This window comes from Petaurus breviceps, unplaced genomic scaffold (assembly GCF_028583685.1).
Source record: "Petaurus breviceps papuanus isolate PSGF00001 unplaced genomic scaffold, PetGlider_PUasm1.0 90994, whole genome shotgun sequence".
Taxonomy (NCBI): domain Eukaryota; kingdom Metazoa; phylum Chordata; class Mammalia; order Diprotodontia; family Petauridae; genus Petaurus; species Petaurus breviceps.
The window spans coordinates 1,152,037-1,179,594 of record NW_027187393.1 but is presented as its reverse complement, the minus strand read 5'-3'; the positions used below and the strand labels follow the sequence as shown (position 1 = coordinate 1,179,594).

The window sequence follows — 27,558 nt, the reverse complement described above, 5'->3', positions numbered from 1 at the left end:
GAAATAATGTGGAAGAATTTGTTCTTGTGTTGCAGAGACACAACTAAGTCCATCCGAAGTTCCTGAACTAGAGAGAGAAGAGGAGCGTCTCTCTAGTAAAGAAAGACCTGTTAAGGTAAGCACAGGAAGGTCAGGTAGGGAGCATGTAGGACTTCTGAAGCTACTCTAAAATTTTCCTTACTGTTTTCTTTCTGTAAGTCACCCATCTCTGAAGCAGCATTACTGCTGACCTCTCAGAAAGGAGATGGGAGGACCTTGTAGCTTTTGGTCCATTCTCGACATACCACCAAGAAGCAGTGTGGTATAGTGAAAAGAGCCGACTCTTGGACTGTGAGTTGGACGAACTTTACTCCGTCATTGACTAATTGTGTGACTTTGGGCAAGTGTCATTTGCTTCCTGGGGATCATTTTCGTCCTTTATAAAATGAGGAGATTGGATTAGACAAATTCTAAGGTCTCTTTTGGCTCAAAGATTCTGTATTTGGTAGTTGGGTAGAGAAATTCCTTTTGGGCAGCTCACTTGTACATTTACTAGGATGAACAATTTCAGAATGAATTTACTGTCTTTTTAAAAAATTCATTTTTGTTGCTTTTATTTTATTTTTTTAATTTTTAACTTCAATACCTTTTTCAATGTATCCCTCCCACATAGGTATTCCTCATATCAAAGAATACAAAAGAGAAAAAAAAGTTCAGTAACACTAACCAACATATTAAAAAAGCCTGACATTTTCTGTCCCGGTCTACATCTATGAGCTCCCATTTTTCAAGAAAGGGAAATGAAGTGCCTCTAAAGTTACTTTAGGATTTTATTTTGAATCTTGGTGGCTGGTTTGACAGCCTGAGATGAAGACATGGTAAAAATTAGCCTCTTTTTTCATGATTACATTTCCTGTCTTATGACACACTTCAGTAAGAAAATGCAACTACTGCAATAACGGAATCTAATACAAGGTCCTCCTTCTGTTCAAGATTCCCTTTGTATGTTCTTGTGACTCTTACAAAGAAATGTGACCATCAGTAAGTCTTGTCAGTGTACTTCAGACTTGTGAGACTGTGACAAGAGGATCTATGAATGAAACATTCATTTTCATGTGGGTACAGAGGTTAGGTTGCATTTGTATGCTTAATTGCTTTGTTCTCTGCTACCTTTGAAGAGCCAGAGAACAGAATTCTCCTTTTCCTTATGCCTTTCTTTAATATTCCAGATTTCTTAAAGCTATTTTTGCAGCAGTGAGTTAGATCTCTCTAGAGTCTGCTTTCAGGTAGCTACCTGACCACCTCTTTCATTAATCATTTATACAGCCTGGTATGCTGGAACATGCTCTGTCACTACTGATAGTTGACAGACTCCTAGTGCTTAGGGGTGGTAGAGATGAAGATGGCATTTCTTATAGCATAGTGCCCATTTACAGATCCTGGTGAGCAATGTAAACATGGCCTCTAGACCTATGCCCTGTGAGGGACCTGAACTCTTTGCATCCTGGGATAGGAAGAATAATGTTAAGTCATTCTGTCACATAGAAGTCCTTGCAAGCCTAGAGTCAATCAAAGATGATTGACTATGCAACCACAGTTGCAAAGGACACTGCTTTATATGGGTCAAAGAGCATGAAACCTGTTTAGAATTTGCTGTGCATATGTCTGCACCATTACATGTCAGAAGAATGTGGCTGTGGTTTGTGTTTACTTCCCTAAATATCTTAGAAGGTTCTAATGAGAGAGGTTTAACTTTTTAATTATTGTGAATAAATTGCTTAATTAGTTTTAAGTTATTTACTAGGACTGTGGAATCTCTTTGAACTTTGCATATGTGTCCAGGTAAGGATACTGAAGATCACAAGTGGGTGGTATCTTCTATCTCAGCATGGACCATTTGATCTGAAATGTCTCACTTCATATGTATTCTAGCCATACCACTCTGTAATGCACTGTGACTGTTCAGTGACACCAGATTGAAAATATCAGAAAACTACTTTGACAGAATCTTTGAAGTAGCTGAAAAACTGGCACTTGAACTGAGATCCTTCTCAATTTGTTTTCCCTCAGGAGTCATGTTCATTTCATAAACTTGGAAACTTGTCTTTCGGGTGCTAGATCAATTCCCTCTTCTCTAGTGATTTGAGTGGAAGTTACTCAGTTAGGCTACTAGTTAAGTTGTTAGATGGGGAAAAAGAAAGTTTGTTTAGCAACCAGCCTAGATAATAATCCTGTTGCAAGGAGGACTCAAAAACTAACAAAAGGATTTTTAAAATTATTATTTTTTTAAATTCCCACCGCAGAATGTTAAGGGTCACCCCTTTAAGAAGCTTTATTACAGTGACTGATTATCTCTTTTGAGAAGTAGTTATGTGATATGAAATAGTATGCCAAGGCTGAATCTTCTGCTATGTGGTCTTAATAAAAACTGCTTTTGTTGTATTTTTCCCTCTTGAGGTTCTTCTGTGGTAGTTAATATTTAAACAGACCTCTTTAATGATGCTAGAAAGAAATCTTTTTTTATATATAAAAATATTCAGAAATCTTCTGGATTGCCTATGAACATAGTTGGAAGTGTTCTAATATTCACAGCAAGGCAATAATAGGCAGACATCTTCTCTCGAATAGATTAATAGTTGAAGGCACATTCTCTGCATTTTACAGAGCTGGTTATAAATGGAAAGAGAATAGTGCTGGGGTATGTTCTAGTGAGATGCATGGCATACAACACACATGTGTTTAGTGAACTTTGAGTGCTAAGTAACCGTTGGAGATGGCCACTAATTCTGAAACATTCATTAACTGCTTGCATATTGTTATGGCATAATTTATTTTGTTATTCAAATAAGGTTTCATATATATGACACATTTCTGACTGGCATTTCTAAACACAATGAAGAATCTAGAGGAAAAGGACACTTGGTAAACTCAGTGTTGTTGGGAAGAGATTTGAGATCTTCCCTACTCAAGTTATTCTGTTCTGTTCTTTAAAAATGGGGATACTTCTTGGGGCGGCTAGGTGGCTCAGTGAATAGAGCACTGGCCCTAGAGTCAGGAGGACCTGAGTTCAAATGCAGCCTCAGACACTTAACACTTACTAGCCATGTGTTGTGGGCAAGTTACTTAACCCCAACTACCTGCAGTCCCCCCTCCAAAAACAAAGAAAAAAAATGGGGACGCTTCTTAGGAGTTGTAGAAAATAGAAAACAGTTTTATTTAAGAATATTGGACTTATAGTTAGAAAGTACCTTAATTGCCTAAGTTAACCTCAGTTTATAGACAGGGAAACTGGGATGGGGAGGAGAGGGAAGGAGAGAGATAAGTAACTTGTGCAGGGTCACACAAGGATTTGAACCCAGGTCTTTTGACTCCAAAGTCAAATCTTTTTGAATGTCCTTTTTGCTTCCACCACTCAATTTCAGTTCATAAACAATGCAGCCTGTTTTGGAGGTGGCCTGATTTTACAGCCCCAGATGATGATTTGGCTTGTCTGAATTTTTATTCTGTCTTAGCTTTGAGCTCAGTTTGTTTCTAGACCAGAGAAAGATTTAATTCTCCCCGCCCTGCCCCCCCCTCCCCCCCACCAATGAGGTATTGTAGCAGCACAGGTGATCCTGGCTCTACATGGAAACAGTGGATATCCAGGGCAGCTTCAATATTGATTGGCTGGGACACGCTGTCCTTGGAAACAGGCATTAGGTAGTTGTGCTACAGTATTCACTCATGCTGCTGAGCTAATAACTGCAGAGCTCCCAGCTCTGACCTGTACAGGTGAGATGAAAAAGCATTACAGGAGGAATAACAGCTGCACGATGGAGATGATAATAAGGGCTCACATTTCTTTAGTGCTGTAAGGTTTATAAAATGCTTTCCTTGCAAACCCATAAGGCAGATAGTGTAAGTATTATTATCTATACTTTATAGAAGGGGAAGGTGAGGCTTAGAGAGGTGAAATGACTTGCACAAAGCCACAAAGCAGAAATTGAACCTAGGTCATCTTATTCCAAGTCCACTCTTTACACCGTGCTATTCTGCCTCAGTGAAAAATGTGTTAGAGTGAAAAACAAAGGAGGCTTAACATTCCCTCCCACCTCCCTTTCTGGTCCCCCTACTTCAAAAGGTTGAACACTCCTTTAGGTAAAGAATATGTTATTTATCATTTTTGTGCCCCAAGAACCTAGCACAGTGTATAGTGTGTAATGGCACTCAAATGTGTATTGAATTCTCTAAGTGAGAAACACTTAGAATTCCTTGCTTTATAAATTGAAGGTATTGTGATTCCTTTTTGTGATAATTATGTTCTTTGTGTCCTTCAGGCTGCTGTTAATGAAAATACTGAGAAGGAAATGTCTGCCTCTATCTTCTCGGCCCATATCCAGGTGTCCTGCCCAATGTGTGACCAGGGTTTTCCGCCCACAGAAATTGAGCTGCATGCCATGTATTGCAATGGTTTAGTGGGAGAGGAAAGCAGATACTCACCAGGTTAGCCAAACCCTGATTTCTCTGAACTTCTACCAAAGAATCTCTTTGTCACTCTTTTCTTCTTGTCCTTAGCTACTGTTATAAACTTCTCTGAGAAACATCAGTAAGTACAGCATTTTATGTGATAAGAGTGGTTAAAAATTACTTCTGACTCTGGATTTTTTTTAGTCTTGGTCTATATGTCACCAGATTTGCAGATGCCAGTGCTTAAGCTTTTACTGTGGCTTCCCTTTCTCTATTGCTTTTTTTTTTTTTAAGCAATCGGGGTTAAGTAACTTGCTCAAGGTTACATGGCCAGTTATGTAACTGGTGTGTTATGGGTGTGGTGCTGAGTGTCTGAGCCCGGGATTCGATCTCCAGGTCGTCCCAACACTGGAGCCAGTACTCTTACTCACTGAGCCACCTGGCCGTCCCTAAGCAATTGGGGTTAAGTAACTTGCTCAAGGTTACACGGCCAGGTGTTTCTGGGTGGGTGCCAAGTGTCTGAGCCCGGGATTCGATCTCCAGGTCTTCTCAACACTGGAGCCGGTGCTCTTACTTGCTGTGCTACCTGGCCGCCCCTTCTCTATTGCTTTTGTTGAGTAGCTCTGTGCAAGGGCACTTTTTAGTTATGTGCTCTAAAGTTCAAGATCTAGGATGTGTGTTCTCCCATCTCCCATTTACTTTTTGAGGAAGTTTTTTAGACAGACCAGTTCTTCAAAACTGCCTTATAAAATATCTCAGATCTATTCTAAGCTATCTTTGCTTCAGAATATCTGATTTTTTGTAATCTAGTGCAATACATGTGAAAATCAGCAGCCTGTATAGGCAGAAGTTGTTATATCCAGTAATTTTACTTGTACCTCCCATGTTCTTTTGCACTTTGGCACATAGGGAGCCCCAGCTTAGCTTTTGCTAAAGATAGGCCAAAGGCCAATGCAGTGGAATGATTATGTCTCCTTAGTATACTTTTAAAGCTTCTTTATGACCTGGAGGACAGAATTCCAGAGATTCTGACTTTAAAAATGACCCTTTTGCTTGTACTTAATAAGGTTAAAACTCAAGCAGGCTAGCAGATGAATAAAATTCATGCCCATTCCTACTCATTTCCTCTTTGTATTCTAATCAGAGGAGCTTAGGAAGTCTCACCATCGTTTGTATCCTTCCTCTCCTCTCTGTTCTCACTGCCACCAACTTTTCCAGGCTGTGGGAAGCCCCCTTTGTATCTGCCTATTTGAATTACCAGAGGAGCCTCTTCCTGCCTTCTTCCTTCTTAAGGAAAAATCACACTGATAGCTACGTAGGGGCTAGACTGGAGTAGAGAACACACATCTTTTGCTTATCATTCAAAACCTTCAGTTTGGCACCATCCTGTTTTTTAAGTCTCATTTCATTTTGTTCTTTCAAATACTGAATGCCCTAGCCAAACTGCTTTCTTCCTCCAAACACACCTTATATTCTCCTGCATTCGTGCTTTGGATACTTTTGTTCTTTTTTTTTTCTTTTTGGAGGGGATAAGGCAGGTCTGTGGGGGTTAAGTGACTTGCCCAATATTAGATCACAGATTTTTTTATATCCACACGACTAGAATACTTTTGTTCTTTATACCCTCCCCTACTTTGCTTGTTGGATCTTATATACCATTTTGCTTGTACCTCTCTAATGTACTTATATATTATGGTCAACTGTTTCTTGTTCCTCTACCATACTGAAGTATCCATGTGTAGTATCCTGAGATAGCATGGTACAGTGTAAAAAGAACTGGATTTGTATTAACCAACAAACATGTATTTTAAGTGCCTGCTGTATCCTAGGTACTGTGCTCGCCTTGGGGAATACCAAGACAAAAATTAAGCAATTTGTGCCCTCACGGAACTTACATTCTTTCAAGATATATACATATAAATAGATATAAAATGTATTCAAAATTAATATAAGCTAATTGGGGGCAGGGAGAGGACATGAGAGGGGATGGTACTAGAATTCTAATCCTAGTGTTACTTCTCATCATTGTGACCTTAGGCAACATTGTCAAAATGAGAGGGTTTATACTAGATAATCTAAAAAAGTTTCTTCTAGCTCATCTTGTGATCTAAACTTTGCATCTTCCTCTTCTAGCAGCAGCTCAGTATTCTGTATATAATACGTGTTTAATTGTTTGCTAAATATTGAATGATGTGAACTTTGATTATTGACCCTCAAGACACTATATTGCTTTGTTGCTTCGCCTTTGTACTCTCCAAAAGAACATAAGCACACTTCCCCAAAGAACTGTAATACACAGGGTGGCTAGGTGGCGCAGTGAATAGAACTCCCGGAGTCAGGAAGACCTGAATTCAAATCTGGCCTCAGACACATTAACACAAAAACTAGCCGTGTGACCTTGGACAAGTCACTTAACCCCAAATGCCCTACCTTCCCCCGTCCAAAAAGCGGAAAAAAAAAAAAAGAATTTTAGTGCAGCTAAACATGCTGCATTCTGTCCATACCATAGACTCTTGAGAATGTTTGCTACATTTCTCAAATGTACTTGACCAGTAATTTACAGGGGCTAGCATCACAAATTGTGTCATTGTAAAGCACTTGAAAAGGGTGAGTTAAATTGCCAGGAAGGAAAGGCAGGGTTCTCAGCTTCTGCTGAAGCAATACTGCTTATTCATCAGATAAGGAAGTACCTAAACATGTAGTCTTTTACTCATAATGAAATTCAGGAATTTCATCAGGACAGACAGGAACTTCTTTGGATAAGACTCTTTAGTTTGAACTTAGGTATAGAACAAATCAAAATGAATGGTATTTTGCCTTAATTTTTATAGGATCAAATACAGTCTTCATTTAAAGCCCTCCTCAATGTGATGCTGACCTCTGTTTGCAACTGTATTTTGCATTACCCACTCCCTTCACATATATCATGTTCTAACCCAGATTGGTAGCTGTTAGATGACTTCATTATGTTGTATACCATCACCTTGCATTCATGCAGGTTAATCCTGCCCTACCTGGAACACAGTTCCTATTCATTGCTGACTCAACTCTTCCTTCAAAACCCAACTCGCATACCTCCCTCTCCATGAAGCCTTTCCTGACCCACCATGCCTCTCCTTCTCTCCCCCAACCCCTCCCCCCACCAATAGCTTTCTCTTAATATTTTCCTAGAGCAATTTGTTTGGATCTCTTCTTAAGCCTTATTACATTCTTCCTTGTGTTATATTTTATCTTATTCCAAATATTAGGTTACAGATTTTTTTTTTAGAGACTACCAGTTTCATTTTGATATCTCCATCCCTTCATCTAATGCCTCATACATAGTAGGTACTTAATAAATGCTTGTTACATTACAGTGAACAAAACACTTTTTGAAGGATAACCATAGGAAGATTAGGGTACATTTTGTCAAGCATGCTCACAAAGGCAAGGTTGTTAATCAGCTTGTTTGGTGATCCTGAGCATGCAGATCCAAGAAATCAATAAATTTCAAGAGTTACATGGGGTTAGTTTTTTCAGATCAAGATTAAGGCTGATTAAGCAAGGGCTAATATTGAAAAACTGCTGCTGCCTTTCTAAACTGACCTGCTGTCTTGTGGCACAACATCAAGCTTTATTCTCTGTGACTGCCAGGCACCTTTCACCAGCATGAAATTTGTTCTTCATCTTGTTCTCCCCGACTCAAGACAGAGAAAAACCCAGCAGTTTCATATACTTGACCTTGAAATTGACCTTGAGCTTGCATCCTTGTTTCACAATCTTCTTTAACCAAATGTAAATCTTACTTCATCTGAACTCTCTAACCCTAGCAGCAGGCATCCAGTGTATTGATAGCATAATATAGAATAGAATCTAAGTAATGTGTTCCTAGTGTCATCATAATCCATTCAGGGAAAGTGCTTCAGGTTCTCCTTATTCCTCTGGGCTCAGGGTCAGTAACCTAATCTCTGCTTTTTAATTGGATTTACACTCTAGGTCTAAAGGACCATTTAAACCATTATAGACTTTATAGTGTTTCCCCTTATAACAGGAATCTTCAGGTCTTTAATTCTGTATCTTCAGTAGCTTTGAACTAAGTCTCTGAGGCTTTCATCTGAAGAAGAAGCTCACTATACCCTATTAACACTAGTTTCTTTGCAAGGGAGTTTGGCTGCATTGGTGGTTTTTTTTTTTTAATGCTTTCAACTTATTTTTCTTAGTTTTTTTTTTTAATGAGAATTTTTGTTAGTAACTTTTGTTGTTTATAGCCCTTTCATTTCCTAATACATTTTTCTCTTTCACTTCGCCTTTTGAGAGAGCCATCCTTTATAACAAACAGTAAAAAGGGGGAAAAAAGTTCAGAATAACTTACCAGTATTCTTCAACCAATGACATTATATGCAGTGTTTCATAACCATAGTTCTCCACCTCTGCAAAGTTGGACCATTCATTCTCATATTTCTTCTCTGGAGGTAGGCTTAGATATTACAATTTCACAGTATTCAGTTTCAGTTGTTTTAGTGTTGTTCTTTCTCTTTGCACATTGTTATCATCGTGCATATTGTCATGTTGGTTCTGTTTACTTTATATAAGTCTTCCCATGCTTCTGTGCATTCTTTATATTCATGTCTTATAATACAAATTACATTCATAGTTTGTTTTTAGCCATTCCCCACTGATGGACATCTGCTTTGTTTCTAATTCTTTGCTACAACAAAAAGGGCTATTATGTGTATAGGCTATTTTTATTTTTATCATCGACCTTCTCAGAACATATGCCTAGTGGTGGGATCTGTGGATCAAAGGATATGGGCATTTCAATCACTTTCTCACATAATTCCAAATAGTTTTCCAGAATGTTGGATCAGTTCAATTGCAAAATAGTGTCCCTATCTTTCCACAACCTCTCCAACACTGTTCCCATTTCTTGTATTCTTTGTCATCTTGAGGGTTATGGCATTTATTTTTCAGTTTTCAGTTTTTCATATGTATGTAAAGAATCCTTTTCAAACCTAGGATACCACAGAGTTGTCCACTTCCTTAATACAGCCTTTACAGTTTTCATTAGAATTTGATTACTTTTTCTACTCACTAAACACACTAACTTAATTGAACTAAATAAATCACTGTTTGCTAAGCCTAAGAACATAAATAACTTGAGGAACAGTTTCCTGCTTAGAAAGCACTTTGATAGAAATTCGGTTTAGACCATCATCTTACACTGTAAACCACAGTAAGTTCAAAGTAGATAGCTTCCCTGAATATTAAAGGTCATAGCATTTTTTTTAAAATAAGAGAATCAGATCAGGCATGTATAGCAAGGGGAAGATTTTTTTCTTTTATGCCTTTTTAAACATTCAACATATTTTCACATTAGTCATGATGTAAAGAAGGATGGGAACCAGTGTGAGGAACCATGAGAAAGAAGAAACAAAGCAAAACAACAAAAGAAAAAGAGAACAAATAGTATGCTTTCATCTGCATTCACACTCTGATGTGGATAGCATTTCTCTGGACGTGGACGGCATTTTCCATCATGAATCTTCTGGAGTTGTCTTAGATCCTTGCATTGCTGAGAACTAAGTCTAAAGTTAGTCATCACACAATGTGACTGTTACTGTGTACAGGGTTCTGATTCTGCTCATTTCACTCAGCATCAAGTCATATAAGTCTTTCCAGGTTTTTCCGAAATCTACCTGCTTATCATTTCTCATAGCATAGTGGTATTCCATTACATTCATATACCACAACTTATTCAGCCATTCCCCAGTTGATGGACATCCCCCCAATTTCCAGTTCTTTGCCACCACAAAAAGAGTCCTTTTCTTGTTAAGGGGAAGATTTTTTTTTTTTTGGAGGGCAGGGCAGTTGGGGTTAAGTGACTTACCCAAGGTCACATGGCTAGTAAGTGTAAGGTGTCTGAGGCCAGATTTGAACTCGGGTTTTCCTGACTCCAGGGCCAGTGCTCTATTCACTGTGCCACCTAGCCTCCCCAAGGGGAAGATTTCTTAGTTAAATAAGGGACAGAAGCAGTCATAAAAGATACAGGAGATTATTTCAATTACATGACATGAAAACCTCTGGAACATACAGTTACTGCATCTGGTATTAGAAGGGAAGCAAGTCAACTTGGGAAAAAAAAAGATCTTTGCTTCAAGCATTTGTGATAAGGATCTGAAATCCAAGATATATAGGAAATTAGCGTAAGTTTTATAAGACCAGGACCATTCTTAAAAGGATAGATTGTCATAGGATATCAACAAATTATTCTCAAAGTAATTGTAAATTATTTAGCAACCATTAGAAGCTTTGCTTCAAACCAGTAATAATAAGAGAAATTCAACTTAATATGATCCTATATGTCACATTCAGAAAATTGCCAGAGATGACAAGAGAATAGCCAACAGGGCATGGAAAGATGGACATGCTAATGCCCTGTTGGTGGAACTGAGAATTGTTCCTGCAAAAAAAAACAATTGGAATCGTGCTAAGAAAATAACTAAAATGTCCTGGCCACCATTGGCCACTACTAGCCATATATGCCCAGAAAGTCAGTGATAAAAAGCAAGGTCTTATAGATACCAAAATATTTAAGGCAGCACTTTTTTTTATAGATATAGAGAACTGGTAACAAAGCAGGTCCCCACCATTTGGGGAATAGCTAATCAAATTGTGGTACACAGGATCATGGATTACAGCTGGAAGGGATCTTAATGATTAGTCTCAGCCTTTTATTTTGCAGATGAGGAAACTGAGGCCAAAAGATGTGAAATGATTTGCCCAAAGCCACAGAGATAACTATCACAGCTGGGATTTGAACTCAGATTCTCTAACTACAAATCTAGCATTTGTTCTCCACTGTATTGCTCTTCCTGTACTGTAAGAAAAAAAATGAATGTGATGAATAGAGAGGAGCATGGAAAAGCTTATTGAAAATTAAGTAGGCAGAACCAGGAAAACAAAAGATACATCACTACAACAGTGTAAATGGAAAGAACAGTGACAACAAAGCAGCCGAAGCTGAGTGCTCTTACATTAGAATAACCAGGCTTGGTCCAAAGAAGAGACAGGAGAATACAACTCCTCACACTTGTTTGCAAAGGAGATAGACTCTAGATAGGGAACACTGCATATAAAACTAAATGTAGGTGGTGGGTTTTGTTGAACTCTTTTTAAAAAATTGTTCTTTGCTATAAGTATTTGCTCTCTGGGGACACAAGGGAAGACTATTTTTATCTTTAACAAGTTGTTGTCTAGCTGCTTCATAATGACCTTCACTGAGAGGAAATAATTTCACTCAAAGACATCCCATTCCACTTTTGAATATCTCTAGTTTTGGGATACTTTTTCTTGCATTAAGCCTAAGTCTACCTCACTGTAGTTTCTACACATTGTAACTACTAATTCCCTTTTGAACCAAGTCAACCAAGTCTAATCCCTATACTTTCAGATACTTGTTGGTAGCTGTCATGGCCTGTTTAAATCTTATCTTCTCTAAGCTAAACAAACCTAGTTCTTTCACATAATCCTCAAACAAAACATTCTCCATTGTTCCTGCCATGCAGGTCAACATCTAGTAAACATGTTCTAGCTTGTCTTGGGGGGGTAGTATTAGTACCTACCTCCCAAGATTGTTGTGAGGATCACGTGAAATTGTATTTGTAAAGTGCTTAAGACAGTAACTGACACTTAGTAGACCCTCTGTAATTGTTAGCTTTTATTGGTTGGTGGTGGTGATATTGTCATTGGTATTATTGTTATTGCCTGTGTCTTTTATAAAATGGCTGAATATTCCAGATGTTGCCTGGCCAGGGCAGAGTTTAATGGAATATACTTTACTTGCTTTGAACACTATGCATCTTTTTAGTATACCCTAGAATAGTATTGCTTTTTTATAAAATTTTAAATAAATTTTTAGTATTAGCTTTTGTATTTACATTATCTTCATTTCTAAATTTATTCTACCTCCTTCCCCTCCTAGAGAGCAGTTCCTTTTAAAAAAGCATTAAAAAAGGGGAAAGCTCAGTTCATCAAAATTAACCAACATATGAAAATAGTTTCATAACATATGAAGTGTTACATACTTTTATAGTCATAGATGTGCTGGTAAATATTGAACATTTGACTCTGGGGAGGGGGGATGCATGCATTGACACATTTTTAAGGTTAATATTAATTGTTAACTTTTCTCCATTACTTTAAGTTAAAAAAAATGAAAACAATAGATGAAGCCCTGATTTATTTCATTTACCAAATTCTGAGGTGAAAAGCTCACTCTGCAAGTTTAATAATCTGTTTTCAAGAACCTGCTTGAGTTAGCTCTAGCACACCCCTCTTTATAGTTTCTTCTCATTTCTCTTCTTTCAGGCCAAATTTTGTCATCATGATTTTACAAAATTCAGTTTTAATTGTTTTTTATTCTTTTCATTTTGTTTGTAGTATTCACTTTTGTCCTTGTATTGATACACATTGTGCCTGCAGTTTACTAAAACTCTTGAGATCTTTTTCTTTTTTTTGCTTTAAAGCGTAAATACTTTTAAATGAAAACTTTCTTTCTTCCAATTCCACATTCTCTCCCTCCTCCTTCACCTATCCAATGAGAGGACAAGAAAAATAAAACCTATTATAAATATGTATAATTATGCAAAAAAAAAATTCTGTGTGAGCTGCCTCACCTGCCCCTGCAAAAAAAACAAGAGAAAGAAAGAAGAAAAATCCTCTGGTCTATCCTTTGAGTACATCAGCTTTCTATGTAGAATTGGAATAGCATGGGCAGAGTCAAGATGGCGGAGTAGAAACAGGACCTCTGCGCGGCTCCAGCTTCCACCTTCCCCCTTCCCCAATTCATGTAAAAGGGAACTCTGAACAAACTCTGGAGCTACAGAACCCATAAAATGACGCAGAGAAGCTAACCTTCCACTGAGGACAACCCGGCAGGAATCAGCCAGCGCAGTGCTCTGGGAGCCCAGGCCAGCCCTCTACCGAGGTTTTAGCCCCAGAGCGGGCCTGATCATCCGCTGGCTGGAGGGACTCCAGATCACCAGAAGCTGTGGCGGTCCAGAATTATCAACACATAGATGCTAAGGACAAAGTGAGAGGTCAGTGCAGGGTGGACTTTGGGAACCAATAGTTGAGAGAACATAGGCTTTTGCCCCCAGGGCAAGAAGCCGCTGAGGAACAATGGCTGTGCAGCTGCCCCCCCCCACCCCTTACCCCGGCAGCTTCAGCTCCTGGCCTGTAGAGTGTAGGGGGACCAAGCGACCAGTCCGAGGGGTAATCGCTCTTGCTTTAACCTGCTTGTATCTGGATTGCAATCTAGGGTGGAGGTCCTGGGGTGTGTGTCCAGCTTGCTAGAGCATGAGGAGGCTTCAGCAAGGGTACCCAACTAATACCTCCGGCAGCTGAGAAAACCCCAGTGTTTGGTACGAAGCTCCCCTGTCTGGTAGCAGAGTCCTACTGTGGCAAAAAGCCCAAAAGTCAAGTAATTGAGTGGCAACATGACCAGGCAAAGGAAACAAAGCAAACAGAAGAATCCAACATTAGACTCCTATTTGGGGGACAAAAAGGAGCAGGAGTATGACAGTGAAGTCAGAACTCGTGCACCAAAAGCTTCCAAGAAAAATACAAGCTGGTTACAGGTCATAGAGGACCTTAAGAAGCAGATAAGAGAAGTGGAAGAAAAATTGGGAAGAGAAATGAGAACGATGCAAGAAAATTACAAAATGAGAGTCAACAGCCTGACTGAGGAAAATAATACCTTAAAAAATAGACTAACTCAAATGGCAAAAGAGGCTCAAAAAGCCAATGAGGAGAAGAATGCCTTAAAAAGCCAAATTTGCCAGATGGAAAAAGAATCTCAAAAGCTCAGTGAGGAGAATCATTCCCTCAGATTTAGAATGAATCGAAGGGAAGCTAGTGCCATTAAGAGAAATAGAGATGCTGTTAAACAGATCCAAACAAATGAAAGAATAGAAGGCAATGTGAAATGTCTCATGGGAAAAACCATTGACCTGGAAAATAGATCCAGGAGAGATAATTAAAAAATTTTTGCACTACCTGAAAGCCATAATCAAAGTAAGAACCTAGAAATTATCCTCCAGGAAGTTCTCAAAGAAACTGCCCTGATGTTTTAGAACCAGAGGGCAAAATGAGGTTGAAAGAATCCACCAATCACCTCTGAAAAAGATCCCAAAAAGAAAACTCCTAGGAATATTATAGCCAGGTTCCGGAATTCCCAGATTAAGGAAAGAATATTACAAGCAGCCAGGAAGAAACAATTTGAATACTGCGAAAACACAATCAGGATAACCCAGGACCTGGCAGCTTCTACACTGAGGGATTGAAGGTCTTGGAATGTGACATTCCAGAGGTCAGAGGACCTGGGATTAAAACCAAGAATCACCTACCCAGCAAAACTGAGTATCATGTTTCAGGGGAAAATATGGTCATTCAGTGGAATAGAGGACTTTCAAGCATTCTTTTCTTTTTTTTAAGCAATTGGGGTTAAGTAACTTGCTCAAGGTTACACGACCAGGTGTTTCTGGGCGGATGCTAAGTGTCTGAGCCCGGATTCGATCCCCCAGGTCATCCCAACAGTGGGGTGGGTACTCTTACTCGCTGTGCTACCTGGCTGCCCCCTACTTTCAAGTATTCTTGATGAAAAAACCAGAGTTGAATAGAAAATTTGACATTCAGATACAAGAAGTAAAGAGAAGCATGAGAAGGTAAACAGGGAAAAGAAATCATAAGGAACTTATCAGAGTTGAACTATTAACATTCCTACATGGAAAAACAATAATTATAACTGATGAAATTTTTCTCAGTATGAAAATAGTTGAAGGGAATAGAAATTCCCATATATATAAATGTATGTATATGTATGTATATGTCTATATCAGAGAGTATACGGGCGTATGAATACATATGTGAATGTTTGTATATATGTTTACAGGTATACATAGATAGAGGGCACAGGACCAATTTAATAGGAAGGGATGATACTTAAAAGGGGAAATTAAGAGGTGAGAGAGGAATATAATGAGAGGAGATGGGGAGAGACAGAATGGGGTAAACTATCTCATATAGAAGAGGCAAGGGATAATGGTTACAATGGAGGGGAAAAAGAGGAAAGCAAAAGGGAACGAGTCAACCTTATTCTCATTGAATTTGGCTTGAGGAGAGAATGAAGTAAACACTAAATAGGGTTTCTCACCCTCCAGGAGAGTAGGGGGGGAAGGGGATGAGAGGGGGGATGATGGAAGGAAGGGCAGGTTGGGGGGGAGGGAAGTTGGAAGCACCCACTTTTGAAAAGGGATGGGATCAAAGTAGAGAATAGAACAAGTGGGAGGTGGGATAGGAGGGAGGGAAATATAGTCAGTCTTTTACAATATATCTACTATGTTAATGTTTTGCATTAGCTACACATGTACAACCTATACTGAACTGCTTATCTTCCCAGTAAGGGTGGGTGACAAGGGAGGAAGGTAATGAATCTGGAATTCAGAGTTTTAAAGTCAAATGTTTAAAAATATGTATATATTTTTATTATTATTATTAATACTATTTATATGTAATTGGGAAATAAGATATACAGGCACTGGGGCATAGAGATCCACCATACCCTACTAGAAAAGTCGAAAGGGGTATGGGAGAAAATATGGGAGAGAGCAGATTGGAGGAGGGGATATACTGTGGGACTGCTATTTTTTGGGAGCTGTGGGTAGGGGAAAAACGGGGAGAAAATTTGTAACTCAAAATCTGGCAGAAGTGAATGATGTAAATCAGAAGTTAATAAAGCATTTGAAAAATGAAAAAAAAACAAAAAAAATAGAATTGGAATAGCATGTTTCATCATGAGCCCTTTGGAATTGTGGTGGGTTATTTTATTGATCAGAGTTACTAAGTCTTCCAAAGGTTATAATATTACTCTTATTGTGTAGATTTTTTTTCCAAGTTTTGCAGAGAAACTTTTTAGAAAAAAATTTTTTTCTTCAGTGTCTTTTCTTCAAATTTTGACTGCATTGATTTTGTCTGTGTGAAATCTTTTAAAATTTCATGTAATCAGAATTCTCCATTTCACCTTCTGTAATTCCTCTATCACTTGCTTGGTTATAAGTTCTTATCCATAGATCTGATAAGTAATTTTTTTCCATGCTCTCCTAATTTGCTTATATCACCTTTTATGTCTAAATCACATAACCATTTTGAGCTTATCTTGGTATGTAGTATAAGATGTTGGTCTATGCTTGGTTTCTGCCAGTGTGCTTTGCAGTTTTCTTTTTAGCAGTTTTTATTGAGTAGTGAATTCTTACCTCAATAGTATGGATCTTTGGGTTTATCAAACAGGTTACCGGTGAGCATTTATTTCTATATATTGTGTACCCTAATCTATTTCATTGGTCAAAAACTTTATATAGTACCAGATTGTTTTGATGATTATTGGTTTGTAGTGTAATTTGAGATTTGGTACTGCTAAGCTACTTTCCTTTACTTTTTTTTATTGATTCCCTTGCTATTCTTGACCTTTTGTTCCTCCAGATGAATTTTGTTATTGTCTCTTCTAGATCTATAAAATAATTCCTTGGTAGTTTGATTGGCATTGCACTGAATTATCAAATTAACTTGGGCAGTATTGTTTTTATTTGATTGACTCAACCTACCCACGAGCAATTCTTATTTTTCCAGTTTAAATCTGTATTTGTGTGAAAAGTATTTTGAAATTGAGTTTTCAAGTGTGTATCTTGGCAGGTAGATTCCCAAGTATTTTATGGTGTCTGCTCTTATTTTAAATGGAATTTCTCTTTCTATCTCATCCTACTGATAATTTATGTGAGTTTGTTTTGTGTTTTGTAACTTTGATTACTAACTGTTTTACTTACCTTGAAGTCCTGTGGCAAGTGATAAAATACCTGGTGCAGTTATACTTGGAACTGTAGTCACAACCCTGCACATAGGTGGCCCAGTGTATAGGGTCATCTTCTCACCAGACTGAAGCAGCCATGGGATTCAGCAGCCCCTAGATGTCTAATCAGTCTTTTTTAAGGACCTCACTGGTCACCTCCTGGGATGAGGAAGGGGCTAGAAAAGGTGCCCTGAAATTGTCTACTTCACCTAACCTAACCCTGACCTGCTTACCAGGGCATCAGGATTCCTACCCTATAGTTAAAACACAAAATATAAAAACTTTTGTCAAGATACTTACCACTGAGCATGGTGTGCACACACTAAAGAAGGTATTCTGTGAGCAAAGCAGAGTTGCAGTATTTCAGAAGAAATGTGAGATGCAGATTTAGAGATATCTCCTTTCCAAAGGTTTATATGGACTATTTATATCTGATCTGTGGTAGAGCCTTCTGAACTTGGTCTGATCCACTACACTGACCCTGGCATAGCAATGTCATTTTTGTCCTCTTTGAATACAAAGAACAACAACTAATTTTGATACACTGTTGTAATTTCCTTGCTAGTAATTTGTTTAAAAGTTTACATCAGTATTTATTAGGAAAATTAATCTATAGTTTTCTTTCTCTGGTTTATCATTTTCTGGTTTGGACATCAGCACCATATTTGTGTCTTAAAAGGAATTTGGAGGGGCAGCCAGGTGGCTCAGCTAGTAAGAGCACCGGCCCCAGAGTCGGGATGACCTGGGATCAAATCTGGGCTCTGATATTTAGCACCACACCCAGAAACAACTGGCCATGTAACCTTGAGCAAATTACTTAACCCTGATTGCTTTAAAAAAAAAAAAAAGGAATTTGGTATGATTCTTCCTCTTTCTCAGTTTATGTAGTATAAGGAGCTCCTTTATGGCTTGCTCAGTTTCTTTTTTCTAAGACAGACTATTCTATTTCCTGCTCTGTTAATTGGAGCAATTAATCTTCGGTTAATATTCATCCATTTTATTTAGATTGTCAGTTTTACTGGCATTTAGTTGGGTAAAATAGCTCCTAACGATTGCTTTTATTTCATTTTTGTTGTGACTTCTTTTTAAAAATCTTATTAGCCAGTATTTGTTTTTAAAAAAAACAACTAATTTTATTAGTGTTTTTTTACTTTAAATTCTGTTAATCTCTCCTTTAATTTTCAGGATTTCAATTTTAGTATTTAATTGGGGAGGGATTGGTCTTTGTTGTTGTTTCTAGTTGCATGTCCAGTTTGTTGATATGCTGTTTCACTCTTTTATTGATATGTGTTTAATGATATAAATTTTCCCCAAATTACTACTTGGCTGCATCACACAAATTTTCATATGTTGTCTCATTGTTGTCATTATCTTGAATGAAATTATTGATTATTTCTATGATTTGCTCTTGGGCCCACTTAATTCCTCAGGATTAGGGTATTTTGTTTTCAGTTAATTTTTGATCTGTGCTTCAAAGGCCCTTTATTGAATATAGTTTTTATTACATTATGCTCAGAAAAAAAGTTTAATTGGTTATTTCTGCTTTTCTTTATTTGTCTGTGAGGTTTTTATATCCTAATAACATAGTGAGTTTTTATGAGTATGCGATGCACAGCTGAGAAATTGGTATATTTCTTTCTCTTCTCATTCCGCATTTTCCAGATGTATATCATATCTAATTTTTCTGAAATTCTATTTATCTCTTTGACTTCTTATTTATTTTTTTTTAAAGTAGTCGGGGTTAAGTAACTTGCTCAAGGTTACACGGCCAGTTATTTCTGGGTGTGGTGCTGAGTATCTGAGCCCGGATTTGATCCCCAGGTCATCCCAATACTGGAGCCGGTGCTCTTACTCGCTGTGCTACCTGGCCACCCCAACTTCTTGTTTATTTTATGGTTAGATTTATCTAGTTTCCTCTCTGTTCTTGGACTCAAAGCCACATAGCTGTTTTTAGAACTTGTTTAGTTAGGTCTCTCTCCCTAGCAAATCCTTTCTGCTCTGGAACTATGACCTGGAAGTGGCAGACAGACAACATTGCTGTCACCTGGCACCCCTTTCTGTTACCTGTACTAATTCAGGGGTCCCCTTGAGATCTCCTTCTGTCTCAGTGCTTCCAGCTCTAGTGTTCAATCTTAGCCTCCTTATCACCTGGACTCTAGAATGCTCTCCACCTCTGCTTCTGCAATACTGCATTCCTGGTCAGCTTCCACCTCAGTGTTTGCAAACCTCTCTATCTTCCTATGCTGGCCTGGACAGAATGACTCACTGTGACTTTTCCTTAGCTGTCCTGATCAGAATTTGGTCTGGTGTATTTTCTAAGTTGTTATGAAGGAGATGTGTTGGGTAAGCTGTTCAGAAATGCTCTACCATCTTGACTCTGCCCTCCTCCCAGATCTTTTATTTATTTATTTTTTTCAAATGCTTTATTAACTTCTGATTTACATCATTCTTCTGTCAGATTTTGAGTTACAGATTTTCTCCCCGTTTTTCCCCTAGACACCACCCCAAAATAGCAGTCCCACAGGATATCCCCTCCTTCAATCTGCTCTCTCCCATATCTTCTCCAATACCCCCTTAGACTTTTCTAGTAGGGCATGGTGGATCTCTATGCCTCAGTGCTGTATATCTTATTTCCCAATTACATATAAATAGTATTAATAATAATATATACATATTTTTAAACATTTTATTTTAAAACTCTGAATTCCAGATTCATTACCTTCCTCCCTTGTTACCCACCCTTACTGGGAAGATAAGCAGTTCACTATAGGTTGTACACGTGTAGCTAACGCAAAGCATTAACATAGTAGATATATTGTAAAAGACTGACTATATTTCCCTCCCTCCTATCCCACCTCCCACTTGTTCTGTTCTCTACTTTGATCCCATCCCTTTTCAAAAGTAGGTGCTTCCAACTTCCCTCCCCTCCAGCCTGCCCTTCCTTCCATCATCCCCCCTCTCATCCCCTTCCCCCTCCTACTCTCCTGGAGGGTGAGAAACCCTATTTAATGTTTACTTCATTCCCTCCTAAAAGCCAAATTCAGTGGGAATAAGGCTCACCCATTCCATTTCGCCCCCCTATTCTTCCCCTCCATTGCAACCATTTTCCCTTGCCTCTTTTGTATGAGATAATTCACCCCATTCTGTCTCTCCCCACCTCCTCCCATTATACTCCTCTCACCTCTTAATTTCACCTTTTAAGTATCATCCCTTCCTGTTAAATTGGTCTTGTGCTCTCTATCTATGTATACCTGTAAACATATATACACACATTCACATATATATTCATATGCCCATATACCCTCATATATAGACATATATATATATATATATATATTTATATTCCCTTCAACTACTGAGAAAAGTTTCATCAGTTACAATTATTGTTTTTCCATGTAGGAATGTTAATAGTTCAACTTTGATAAGTTCCTTATGATTTCCTTTCCCCATTTACCTTCTCATGCTTCTCTTTCTTCTTGTATCTGAATATCAAATTTTCTATTCAACTCTGGTTTTTTCAGCAAGAATGCTTGAAAGTTCTCCTCTCTTCCACTGAATGACCATATTTTCCCCTGAGACATGATACTCAGTTTTGCTGAATAGGTGACTCTTGATTTTAATCCCAGCTCCTTTGACCTCCAGAATATATTCCAAGCCCTTCAATCCCTCAGTGTAGAAGCTGCCAGATCCTGGGTTATCCTGATTGTGTTTCCACAATATTCAAATTGTTTCTTCCTGGCTGCTTGTAATATTCTCTCCTTAATCTGGGAATTCCGGAACCTGGCTATAATATTCCTAGGAGTTTTCTTTTTGGGATCTTTTTCAGGAGGTGATTGGTGGATTCTTTCAACCTCTATTTTGCCCTCTGGTTCTAAAACATCAGGGCAGTTTTCTTTGAGAACTTCCTGTAGGATGATTTCTAGGTTCTTAATTTGATCATGGCTTTCAGTTAGTGCAAAAATTTTTAAATTATCTCTCCTGGATCTATTTTCCAGGTCAATGATTTTTCCCATGAGACATTTCACATTGCCTTCTATTCTTTCATTTGTTTGGATCTGTTTCACAGCATCTTGATTTCTCATAAAGTCATTAGCTTCCATTTGCTCCAATATAATTCTGAATCAATGATTCTCCTCAGTGAGCTTTTGAGATTCTTTTTCCATCTGGCAAATTTGGCTTTTTAAGACATTCTTCTCATTGGCTTTTGGAGCCTCTTTTGCCATTTGAGTTAGTCTATTTTTTAAGGTGGTATTTTCCTTAGTCAGGCTGTTGACTCTCATTTTGTAATTTTCTTGCTTCGTTCTCATTTCTCTTCCCAATTTTTCCTCCACTTCTCTTATCTGTTTCTTAAGGTCCTCTATGGCCTGTAACCAGCTCGTATTTTCCTTGGAAGCTTTTGGTGCAGGAGTTCTGACTTCACTGCCTTCCTCCTGTTCCATGCTTTACTCCTTTTTGTCCCCCAAATAGGAGTCTAATGTTGGAATCTTCTGTCTGCTTTGTTTCCTTTGCCTGGTCATGTGTCCCCTTAGTCACTTGACCCCTGGGCTTTTTGCCACAGTAGGACTCTGCCACCAGACAGGGGGGCTTTTGTCCCAAACACTGGGGTTTTCTCAGCTGCTGGAGGTATTAGATGGATGTCTTCGCTGAGGTCTCCACATGCTCTGGCAAGCTGGACACACACCCCAGGACCTCCACCCTAGACTGCAATCCAGATCCAAACAGGTTAAAGCAAGAGCAATTACCCCTCAGACTGGTGCTTGGTCTCCCTACACTCTGTAGGTGGGGAGTTGAAGCTGCCACGTGGTGCTGGCTGTGCCAGTGTCACAGTGGCTTCTTTTTGCCATGCAATCCCAGTTGCTGGGTCCGAAAGTCCAGACTACACTGACCTCTCACTTTGTCCTTCACATTTTTGTGTTGATAAATCTGGAAACGGCCACAGCTGCTGCTGATCTGGAATCCCTCCAGAGGTAGGCTGGTCAGGCCCGCCCTGGGGCTAAAACTTCTGGCTCATGGGGCCTGCTCCCAGAGCGCTGTGCTGGCCGATTCCTGCTGGCCTGCCGGGCTGTCCTCAGTGGGAGGTTAGCTTCTCTATGTCATTTTGTGGGTTCTGCAGCTCCAAAGTTTGTTTAGAGTCCCCTTTTGTATAGATTGGGGAAGGTGGAAGCTAGAGCAGCGGGGAGGGCCTGCTCCACCATCTTGACTCTGCCCCCTCTCAGATCTTTTTCTTAGAAACTTTTTATCTTTGTCTCTTAACTGGTATATAGAACAGTGCTTTGCAGATATTAACTTAATAAAAGTTTGAATTTTTACATTTTAATAAATGTAACTAATAAATACCTAAAATATAGCCAAAATACCTAAACATAAATACTTAATATAACATAAATACCTGAAATAAATACCCCCAAAAGCATTTCCATATTCAAAGCTGCATACAAAGAGGAATCTCTGTCAATTATATTGAATGACCATTTCATATCACTTGCCTTTTTTTTTTTTAAGGTATATGATAAATTCTGTGTTATTTTATTTTTTTGTTTTTTGGAGGGGGCAAGGCAGGGCATTTGGGGTTAAGTGACTTGCCCAAGGTCACAAGGCTATTAAGTGTTAAGTGTCAGAGGCTGGATTTGAACTCAGGTCCTCCTAACTCCAGCCATTACTCTCTTCACTGAGCCAACTAGCCATCCCAATTCTGTGTTATTTTTAAAACTTTCCTGATTTTCTATGCTTCTTCCTGAATTTCCTTTTCTTTGTTTCAAAAAAATGTTTCGTTGGTCCTTTTTTATTTGACCTTGCTATTACTAGTTATACTATGCTCCCTTGTTAATGGAGAGAAAGAGGGGGAAATAGCCACAGACATAAATAAGTCAAGCAAAATGAATCTACACAGTGGTCGTAATACATGTCTCCTGTACCTTGTGTTGGTCCTTGCATTGATCAGAATTCTGAGATCTTTCAAAGTTATTTTTCTTTACAATGTTGCTATCCTTGTATAAATTGTTACCTGCTCCTCCTCACTTCACTCTGAATTAGTTCATACAACCGAGGATTCTCTGAAGTGTTGGTAGTATAAGGAGGCAACCAGCTTTATTTGAGTGAAGGATTTATATTGGAAATAGTGAGAAAGGTTTGAGAAGTAGGACTAAGTTATTGAGAGTCTTGAAAGCCAAATGAATGAGTTTAGTCTAGCACTCTCTAGTTTCAGGACTCCACAGAATTCTCCAAACCATCTCTATTTGTACCCCTTTTTCTTTGGTCGTCACTTCTAATGCCCACCTTCTTCCCTCCCCTTCCCTTTCCAGTTTCCTTATATGTATTGTATCTCCCATTTAGAATGTAAGCAATGTAAGCTCCTTGAACTTGTTGAGTTTTCTCTCAGAGACCTCATGAAGTGCTAAACTTTCCAGAAACTCAAAAGGAAGAACTTTCTACCATATTCTGCCCTACTGTGTCTAGCATGCTTTTACCTGTACCTCCAGAATTTAGCGCATGGTAAGCACTTAATAAGTGATATATCTATCTATCTACTAAAAGGATAAAGCTTTATTTAAAGTTTTTGGCATCATGTATTCTCAGAATTTTGGGCCTCTGGGGCAATCTGTTTAACCTGGTCAAAGTGACTTTTTTTTTTACAACATCCCCAACAAGTAGTCATCTACCTTCTGTTCAAATACTCTAGTGAGGGAGAACTCAATATTCATAAAATAACCATTACTTATCTTATTCTATATAGTTTAGTGGGGTGGTAGGTCATATTTCCAAATAACTGTAATGCAAATAAAAATAAATCTTCACAATGTACAGTACAAATGAGAGAGAGAGAGAGCTTAAAGAGCACAATTTCTAGGAATACTGGCTTCATTTTCCTTTTTGATCAAACCAACCAAACCCTTCTCCTCATATAGAATAAAAATTAAAAGTATCGCAATATTTTCCTGATCCCCACGTCCCTACAACTTCTGCCATTTCTACATATAAAAATTTTCAAACCTCACTTTCCTCATTGATATTAAAAAAGAGTATTATATGCCATGTATTCGCTGTACAGTTAAAAAATGGGTGATTTCTTGGAAGTTTACTTTCTGTGCTCTCAGAGGCCCAGTACAGTGCCATGTCTCAGTCATGGATTATTTCCAGAAATTCAGAATGAAGAGCTAAAAACTTAACTGAATGAATTTCAGTGGCTTCAAACTACTCTAATATTTCAGTAACCATTAAATGCTTATGTATGTAATTACTCTGTTTGGTACTGGGGATAAAAAAAATCTATAATACAGATCTTTCTTTTCAGACTGAACTCAGTTTTATTGGGGTAGGGGGGAAAGAAAGGCTTATACCCAAATAACTGGTTGTGAGCCAGTGTCCATTAGGTAGGAGCAGAGGTGTGAAGGCCACGCAAGGTTCTGTGAGAGATGTGAGGAGATGGAAATCCCTTTCCTCTGAAATAGGATTTGAAGGAAAAGCTAGAATTTCAGATGAGGTTTGTTGGAAAAGGCTGGCATTTGATTTGGGCCTTGCAAAGAGGTTGGGGGAACCTTTCCATAGAATTGGGGTATGGTGGGGGAGAAGAATTGATTCCAGGCATGGGGAAGAACATGGACAGCTACCACAACAATAACAGTACCTGACATTTATAAAGCACATTAAGGTTTGCAAAGCACTGTACACATTATCTCATTTAATTCTCACAATAAACTCAGAGGTAGGTGCTGGACAGGACAAGAATAGGTGATGGAGATCAGGAAACACAGAGTTGATGAAGTATGGTAGAATGAGATGAGGTTAGATTTAGGTTTGAGACAGATTTTAACAGGGCCTTAAATGCCAAGATCAGCAATTTATTTAGCAATTAGTGGGGATTCATGGAAAAGTTTTAAAAGGAATGGAATTCTAGAAAGATTCTAAGGTCCCTCTAATAGTCTGCTTCCCATGTTGAGTCTAGAACCCTGGGACAGCAAGCCTCTTATTTTCTCCAAAATTGAATTAGAGTAGAAACTGACAAAGCCTCCAGTGTTTGAGACAGAGGTGAAGCTGATGTTGCAAAAAACCTTAATCACTTTGAATAATAGTGGCAATGTGTAAGAAAAAGAATATGAGAACTGATATAGAAAAAAAGGGGCAATGTGCAGGAAGGACAATTGCTCTAAGGAGTTAGAAGAAATCTTTGCCATTGATAATGGGGAGCGCAGCAAAAGATCAGAGAATCTGCTTCATGCAGAGTGCCAGTAGGAATCTTTTGCCCCAGGCAGTATATTAGGGGTGTTAGGAAAGAACTTCAGATTTACTGGGAATGTTTTTAACAAGGAAAACCAAAGGTCCCAAACAACTTGTGTGTGTGTTTGGGGGGGGCCCTCTTAGGGAAAGATCTAGGTTCCAGGGATGGGGAAGCAGTAGCCTCAAGGCCACATGTGGTCCCCTAGGTTCTCAAGTGTGGCCCTTTGACTGAATCCAAACTTCACAGAAGATTCCCTTAATAAAAGAATTTGTTCTGTAAAACTTGGACTCAAAAAGGCTGCACCCAAGGACCTATGCACTCATATCACTATGTTTAAGAAGACATGCAGGTTCTCCTTCTGCATGGTAGGATAGATGGATCTTCTTCAGAGGGCTTAATGATGATTAATAATAATAAAAAGAGTTGACATTTTCATAACACTTTTAAGATTTATGAAGTGCTTCATAAATATTACCTTCTATAATTTGAAATTGGTACCACAGCTAGTATCCCAGAGATGCCTGAGGTTCGAATAGAGGATATTCTTATAGCCACTTTTTTAGTAGTTCATGATGAAATAATTCTTTGGTAGGTATTGTGGGTACTTAGAAATTCAAAGATCTTTTGCCAGTGGAAGAACTTTAAGAAGTTTTAGAATTAAGGATTAGGACCCTCTCCCAAACCTGTTATTGCTGAACTCTGACCTCTTTGGTAATATTTCAGGTTCATTCTTTTTCCTCCTTGTGCTGCTTAGTGTTTTTCTTACATACTTTACTGTCAGTTACTGAAGTATTTTATCATGTAAAATTTACGAAAATGCGTTAGAGTGGTTATATGATATAATTTTTAAAATGACTTTCTGTTTGACTTGTGTCTACTTGAGCCCATCAGTCTCAGATTCTATTGTGTTTCTCTTATTATCTTTGGCTTTATCATTACTGCTGATACCTCAACTGATGACCTTCCCTTTCTGACTTGCTGCTAAAGATGCAGTCCTCAAGATTTATAGATTCCTTCTGCCAGATGTGCTTTACTCACTGTTTTCTGGAAAAAAATAGATTAACACTTGAGTTAATTCCCAAGCACCCGTATTGGAGAAGTTCTCTCACTGTGCTATCTAGTCACACTTTTTATTTAGGTGCCCAAAACATTTTAAGAAATAGAATAGTTCATGGTATTAATTATAGAGCAGTGATCTCCATCATAATTTTCCTAGAGTTACAACCAGGACTGTGAAATAAGCCCATATATAATTGTGCATATGATTTGAATATATCAATAATCCATAGTCTATTCTCAGGCAATTTTCAGTTTTATTATTGTAATCCCTGAGGTCTTTAAAAAAAAAAAGCCCAAACTTAGATTATCTCATTCACTCCTCAGGAATAGACCTTTGAGCTAGGTACCATAAGCATTATTCCCATACCTCATTGTACTGTAGCAATGAACCTTAGAGTTCTTAAAGGCCTTGCAAGTCTGGCAGAACCTACCAAGCTTAGAGATGCTTAAGCATAGATCAGCAACTATCAGTATAGAGGCCACACGATGGAAGGAAAAGTAGACTAGCTCGTCAGGAGATCTGGTTTTGAGTCTAGTTCTGCCACTAGCTATATATATATAGTCTTGGGCAAGTTGAGACTTAATTTCCTCTGCTATAAAGTGAGACAAAGTGGGTGGTTTGGACAAAATGATTTCCAAGACCCTTTCTAGCTCTTGACAATTTATTGAAGTAGAGAGGAAAAAAGGCACTTATGTGCAGGTGGCCTCCATATCAGTCTTGGGTCTCTTATTTCTTTTTCCTTATTATAGTGAGTGGGAGGATATTCATTTGTATCTGTATTGAGTCATAATTGAAAATTATGCTACTTTAGAGCCAACCTAGTTGTACTAGATTGGAGAAGGGATACTGAAGCTGCCCCCCTCATTGTACCGATTGTATTTACACTTGGAAAAGAAGTTCTTAGCACCTAACATTGTGCATGTAACAGTAATGGCTTAAATGCTGTTTGTCAGACAAGGTTCACCTTAGCCAAATACA

The 27,558-nt window shown here is 38.4% G+C and overlaps 1 protein-coding gene across 11 annotated transcripts in view; it reads left to right on the top strand.

The window, feature by feature from the left end:
* UIMC1 (ubiquitin interaction motif containing 1) overlaps window positions 1-27,558 on the top strand; it is a 142,986-nt gene that overhangs the window by 85,919 nt on the left and 29,509 nt on the right. For all 11 annotated transcript variants that reach the window (XM_069077613.1, XM_069077620.1, XM_069077615.1 and 8 more), the window contains 2 exons: window positions 36-115; window positions 4,296-4,461. In XM_069077613.1, coding sequence (XP_068933714.1) covers window positions 36-115; window positions 4,296-4,461 — 246 coding nt within the window. The remainder of the gene's footprint in view (window positions 1-35; window positions 116-4,295; window positions 4,462-27,558) is intronic.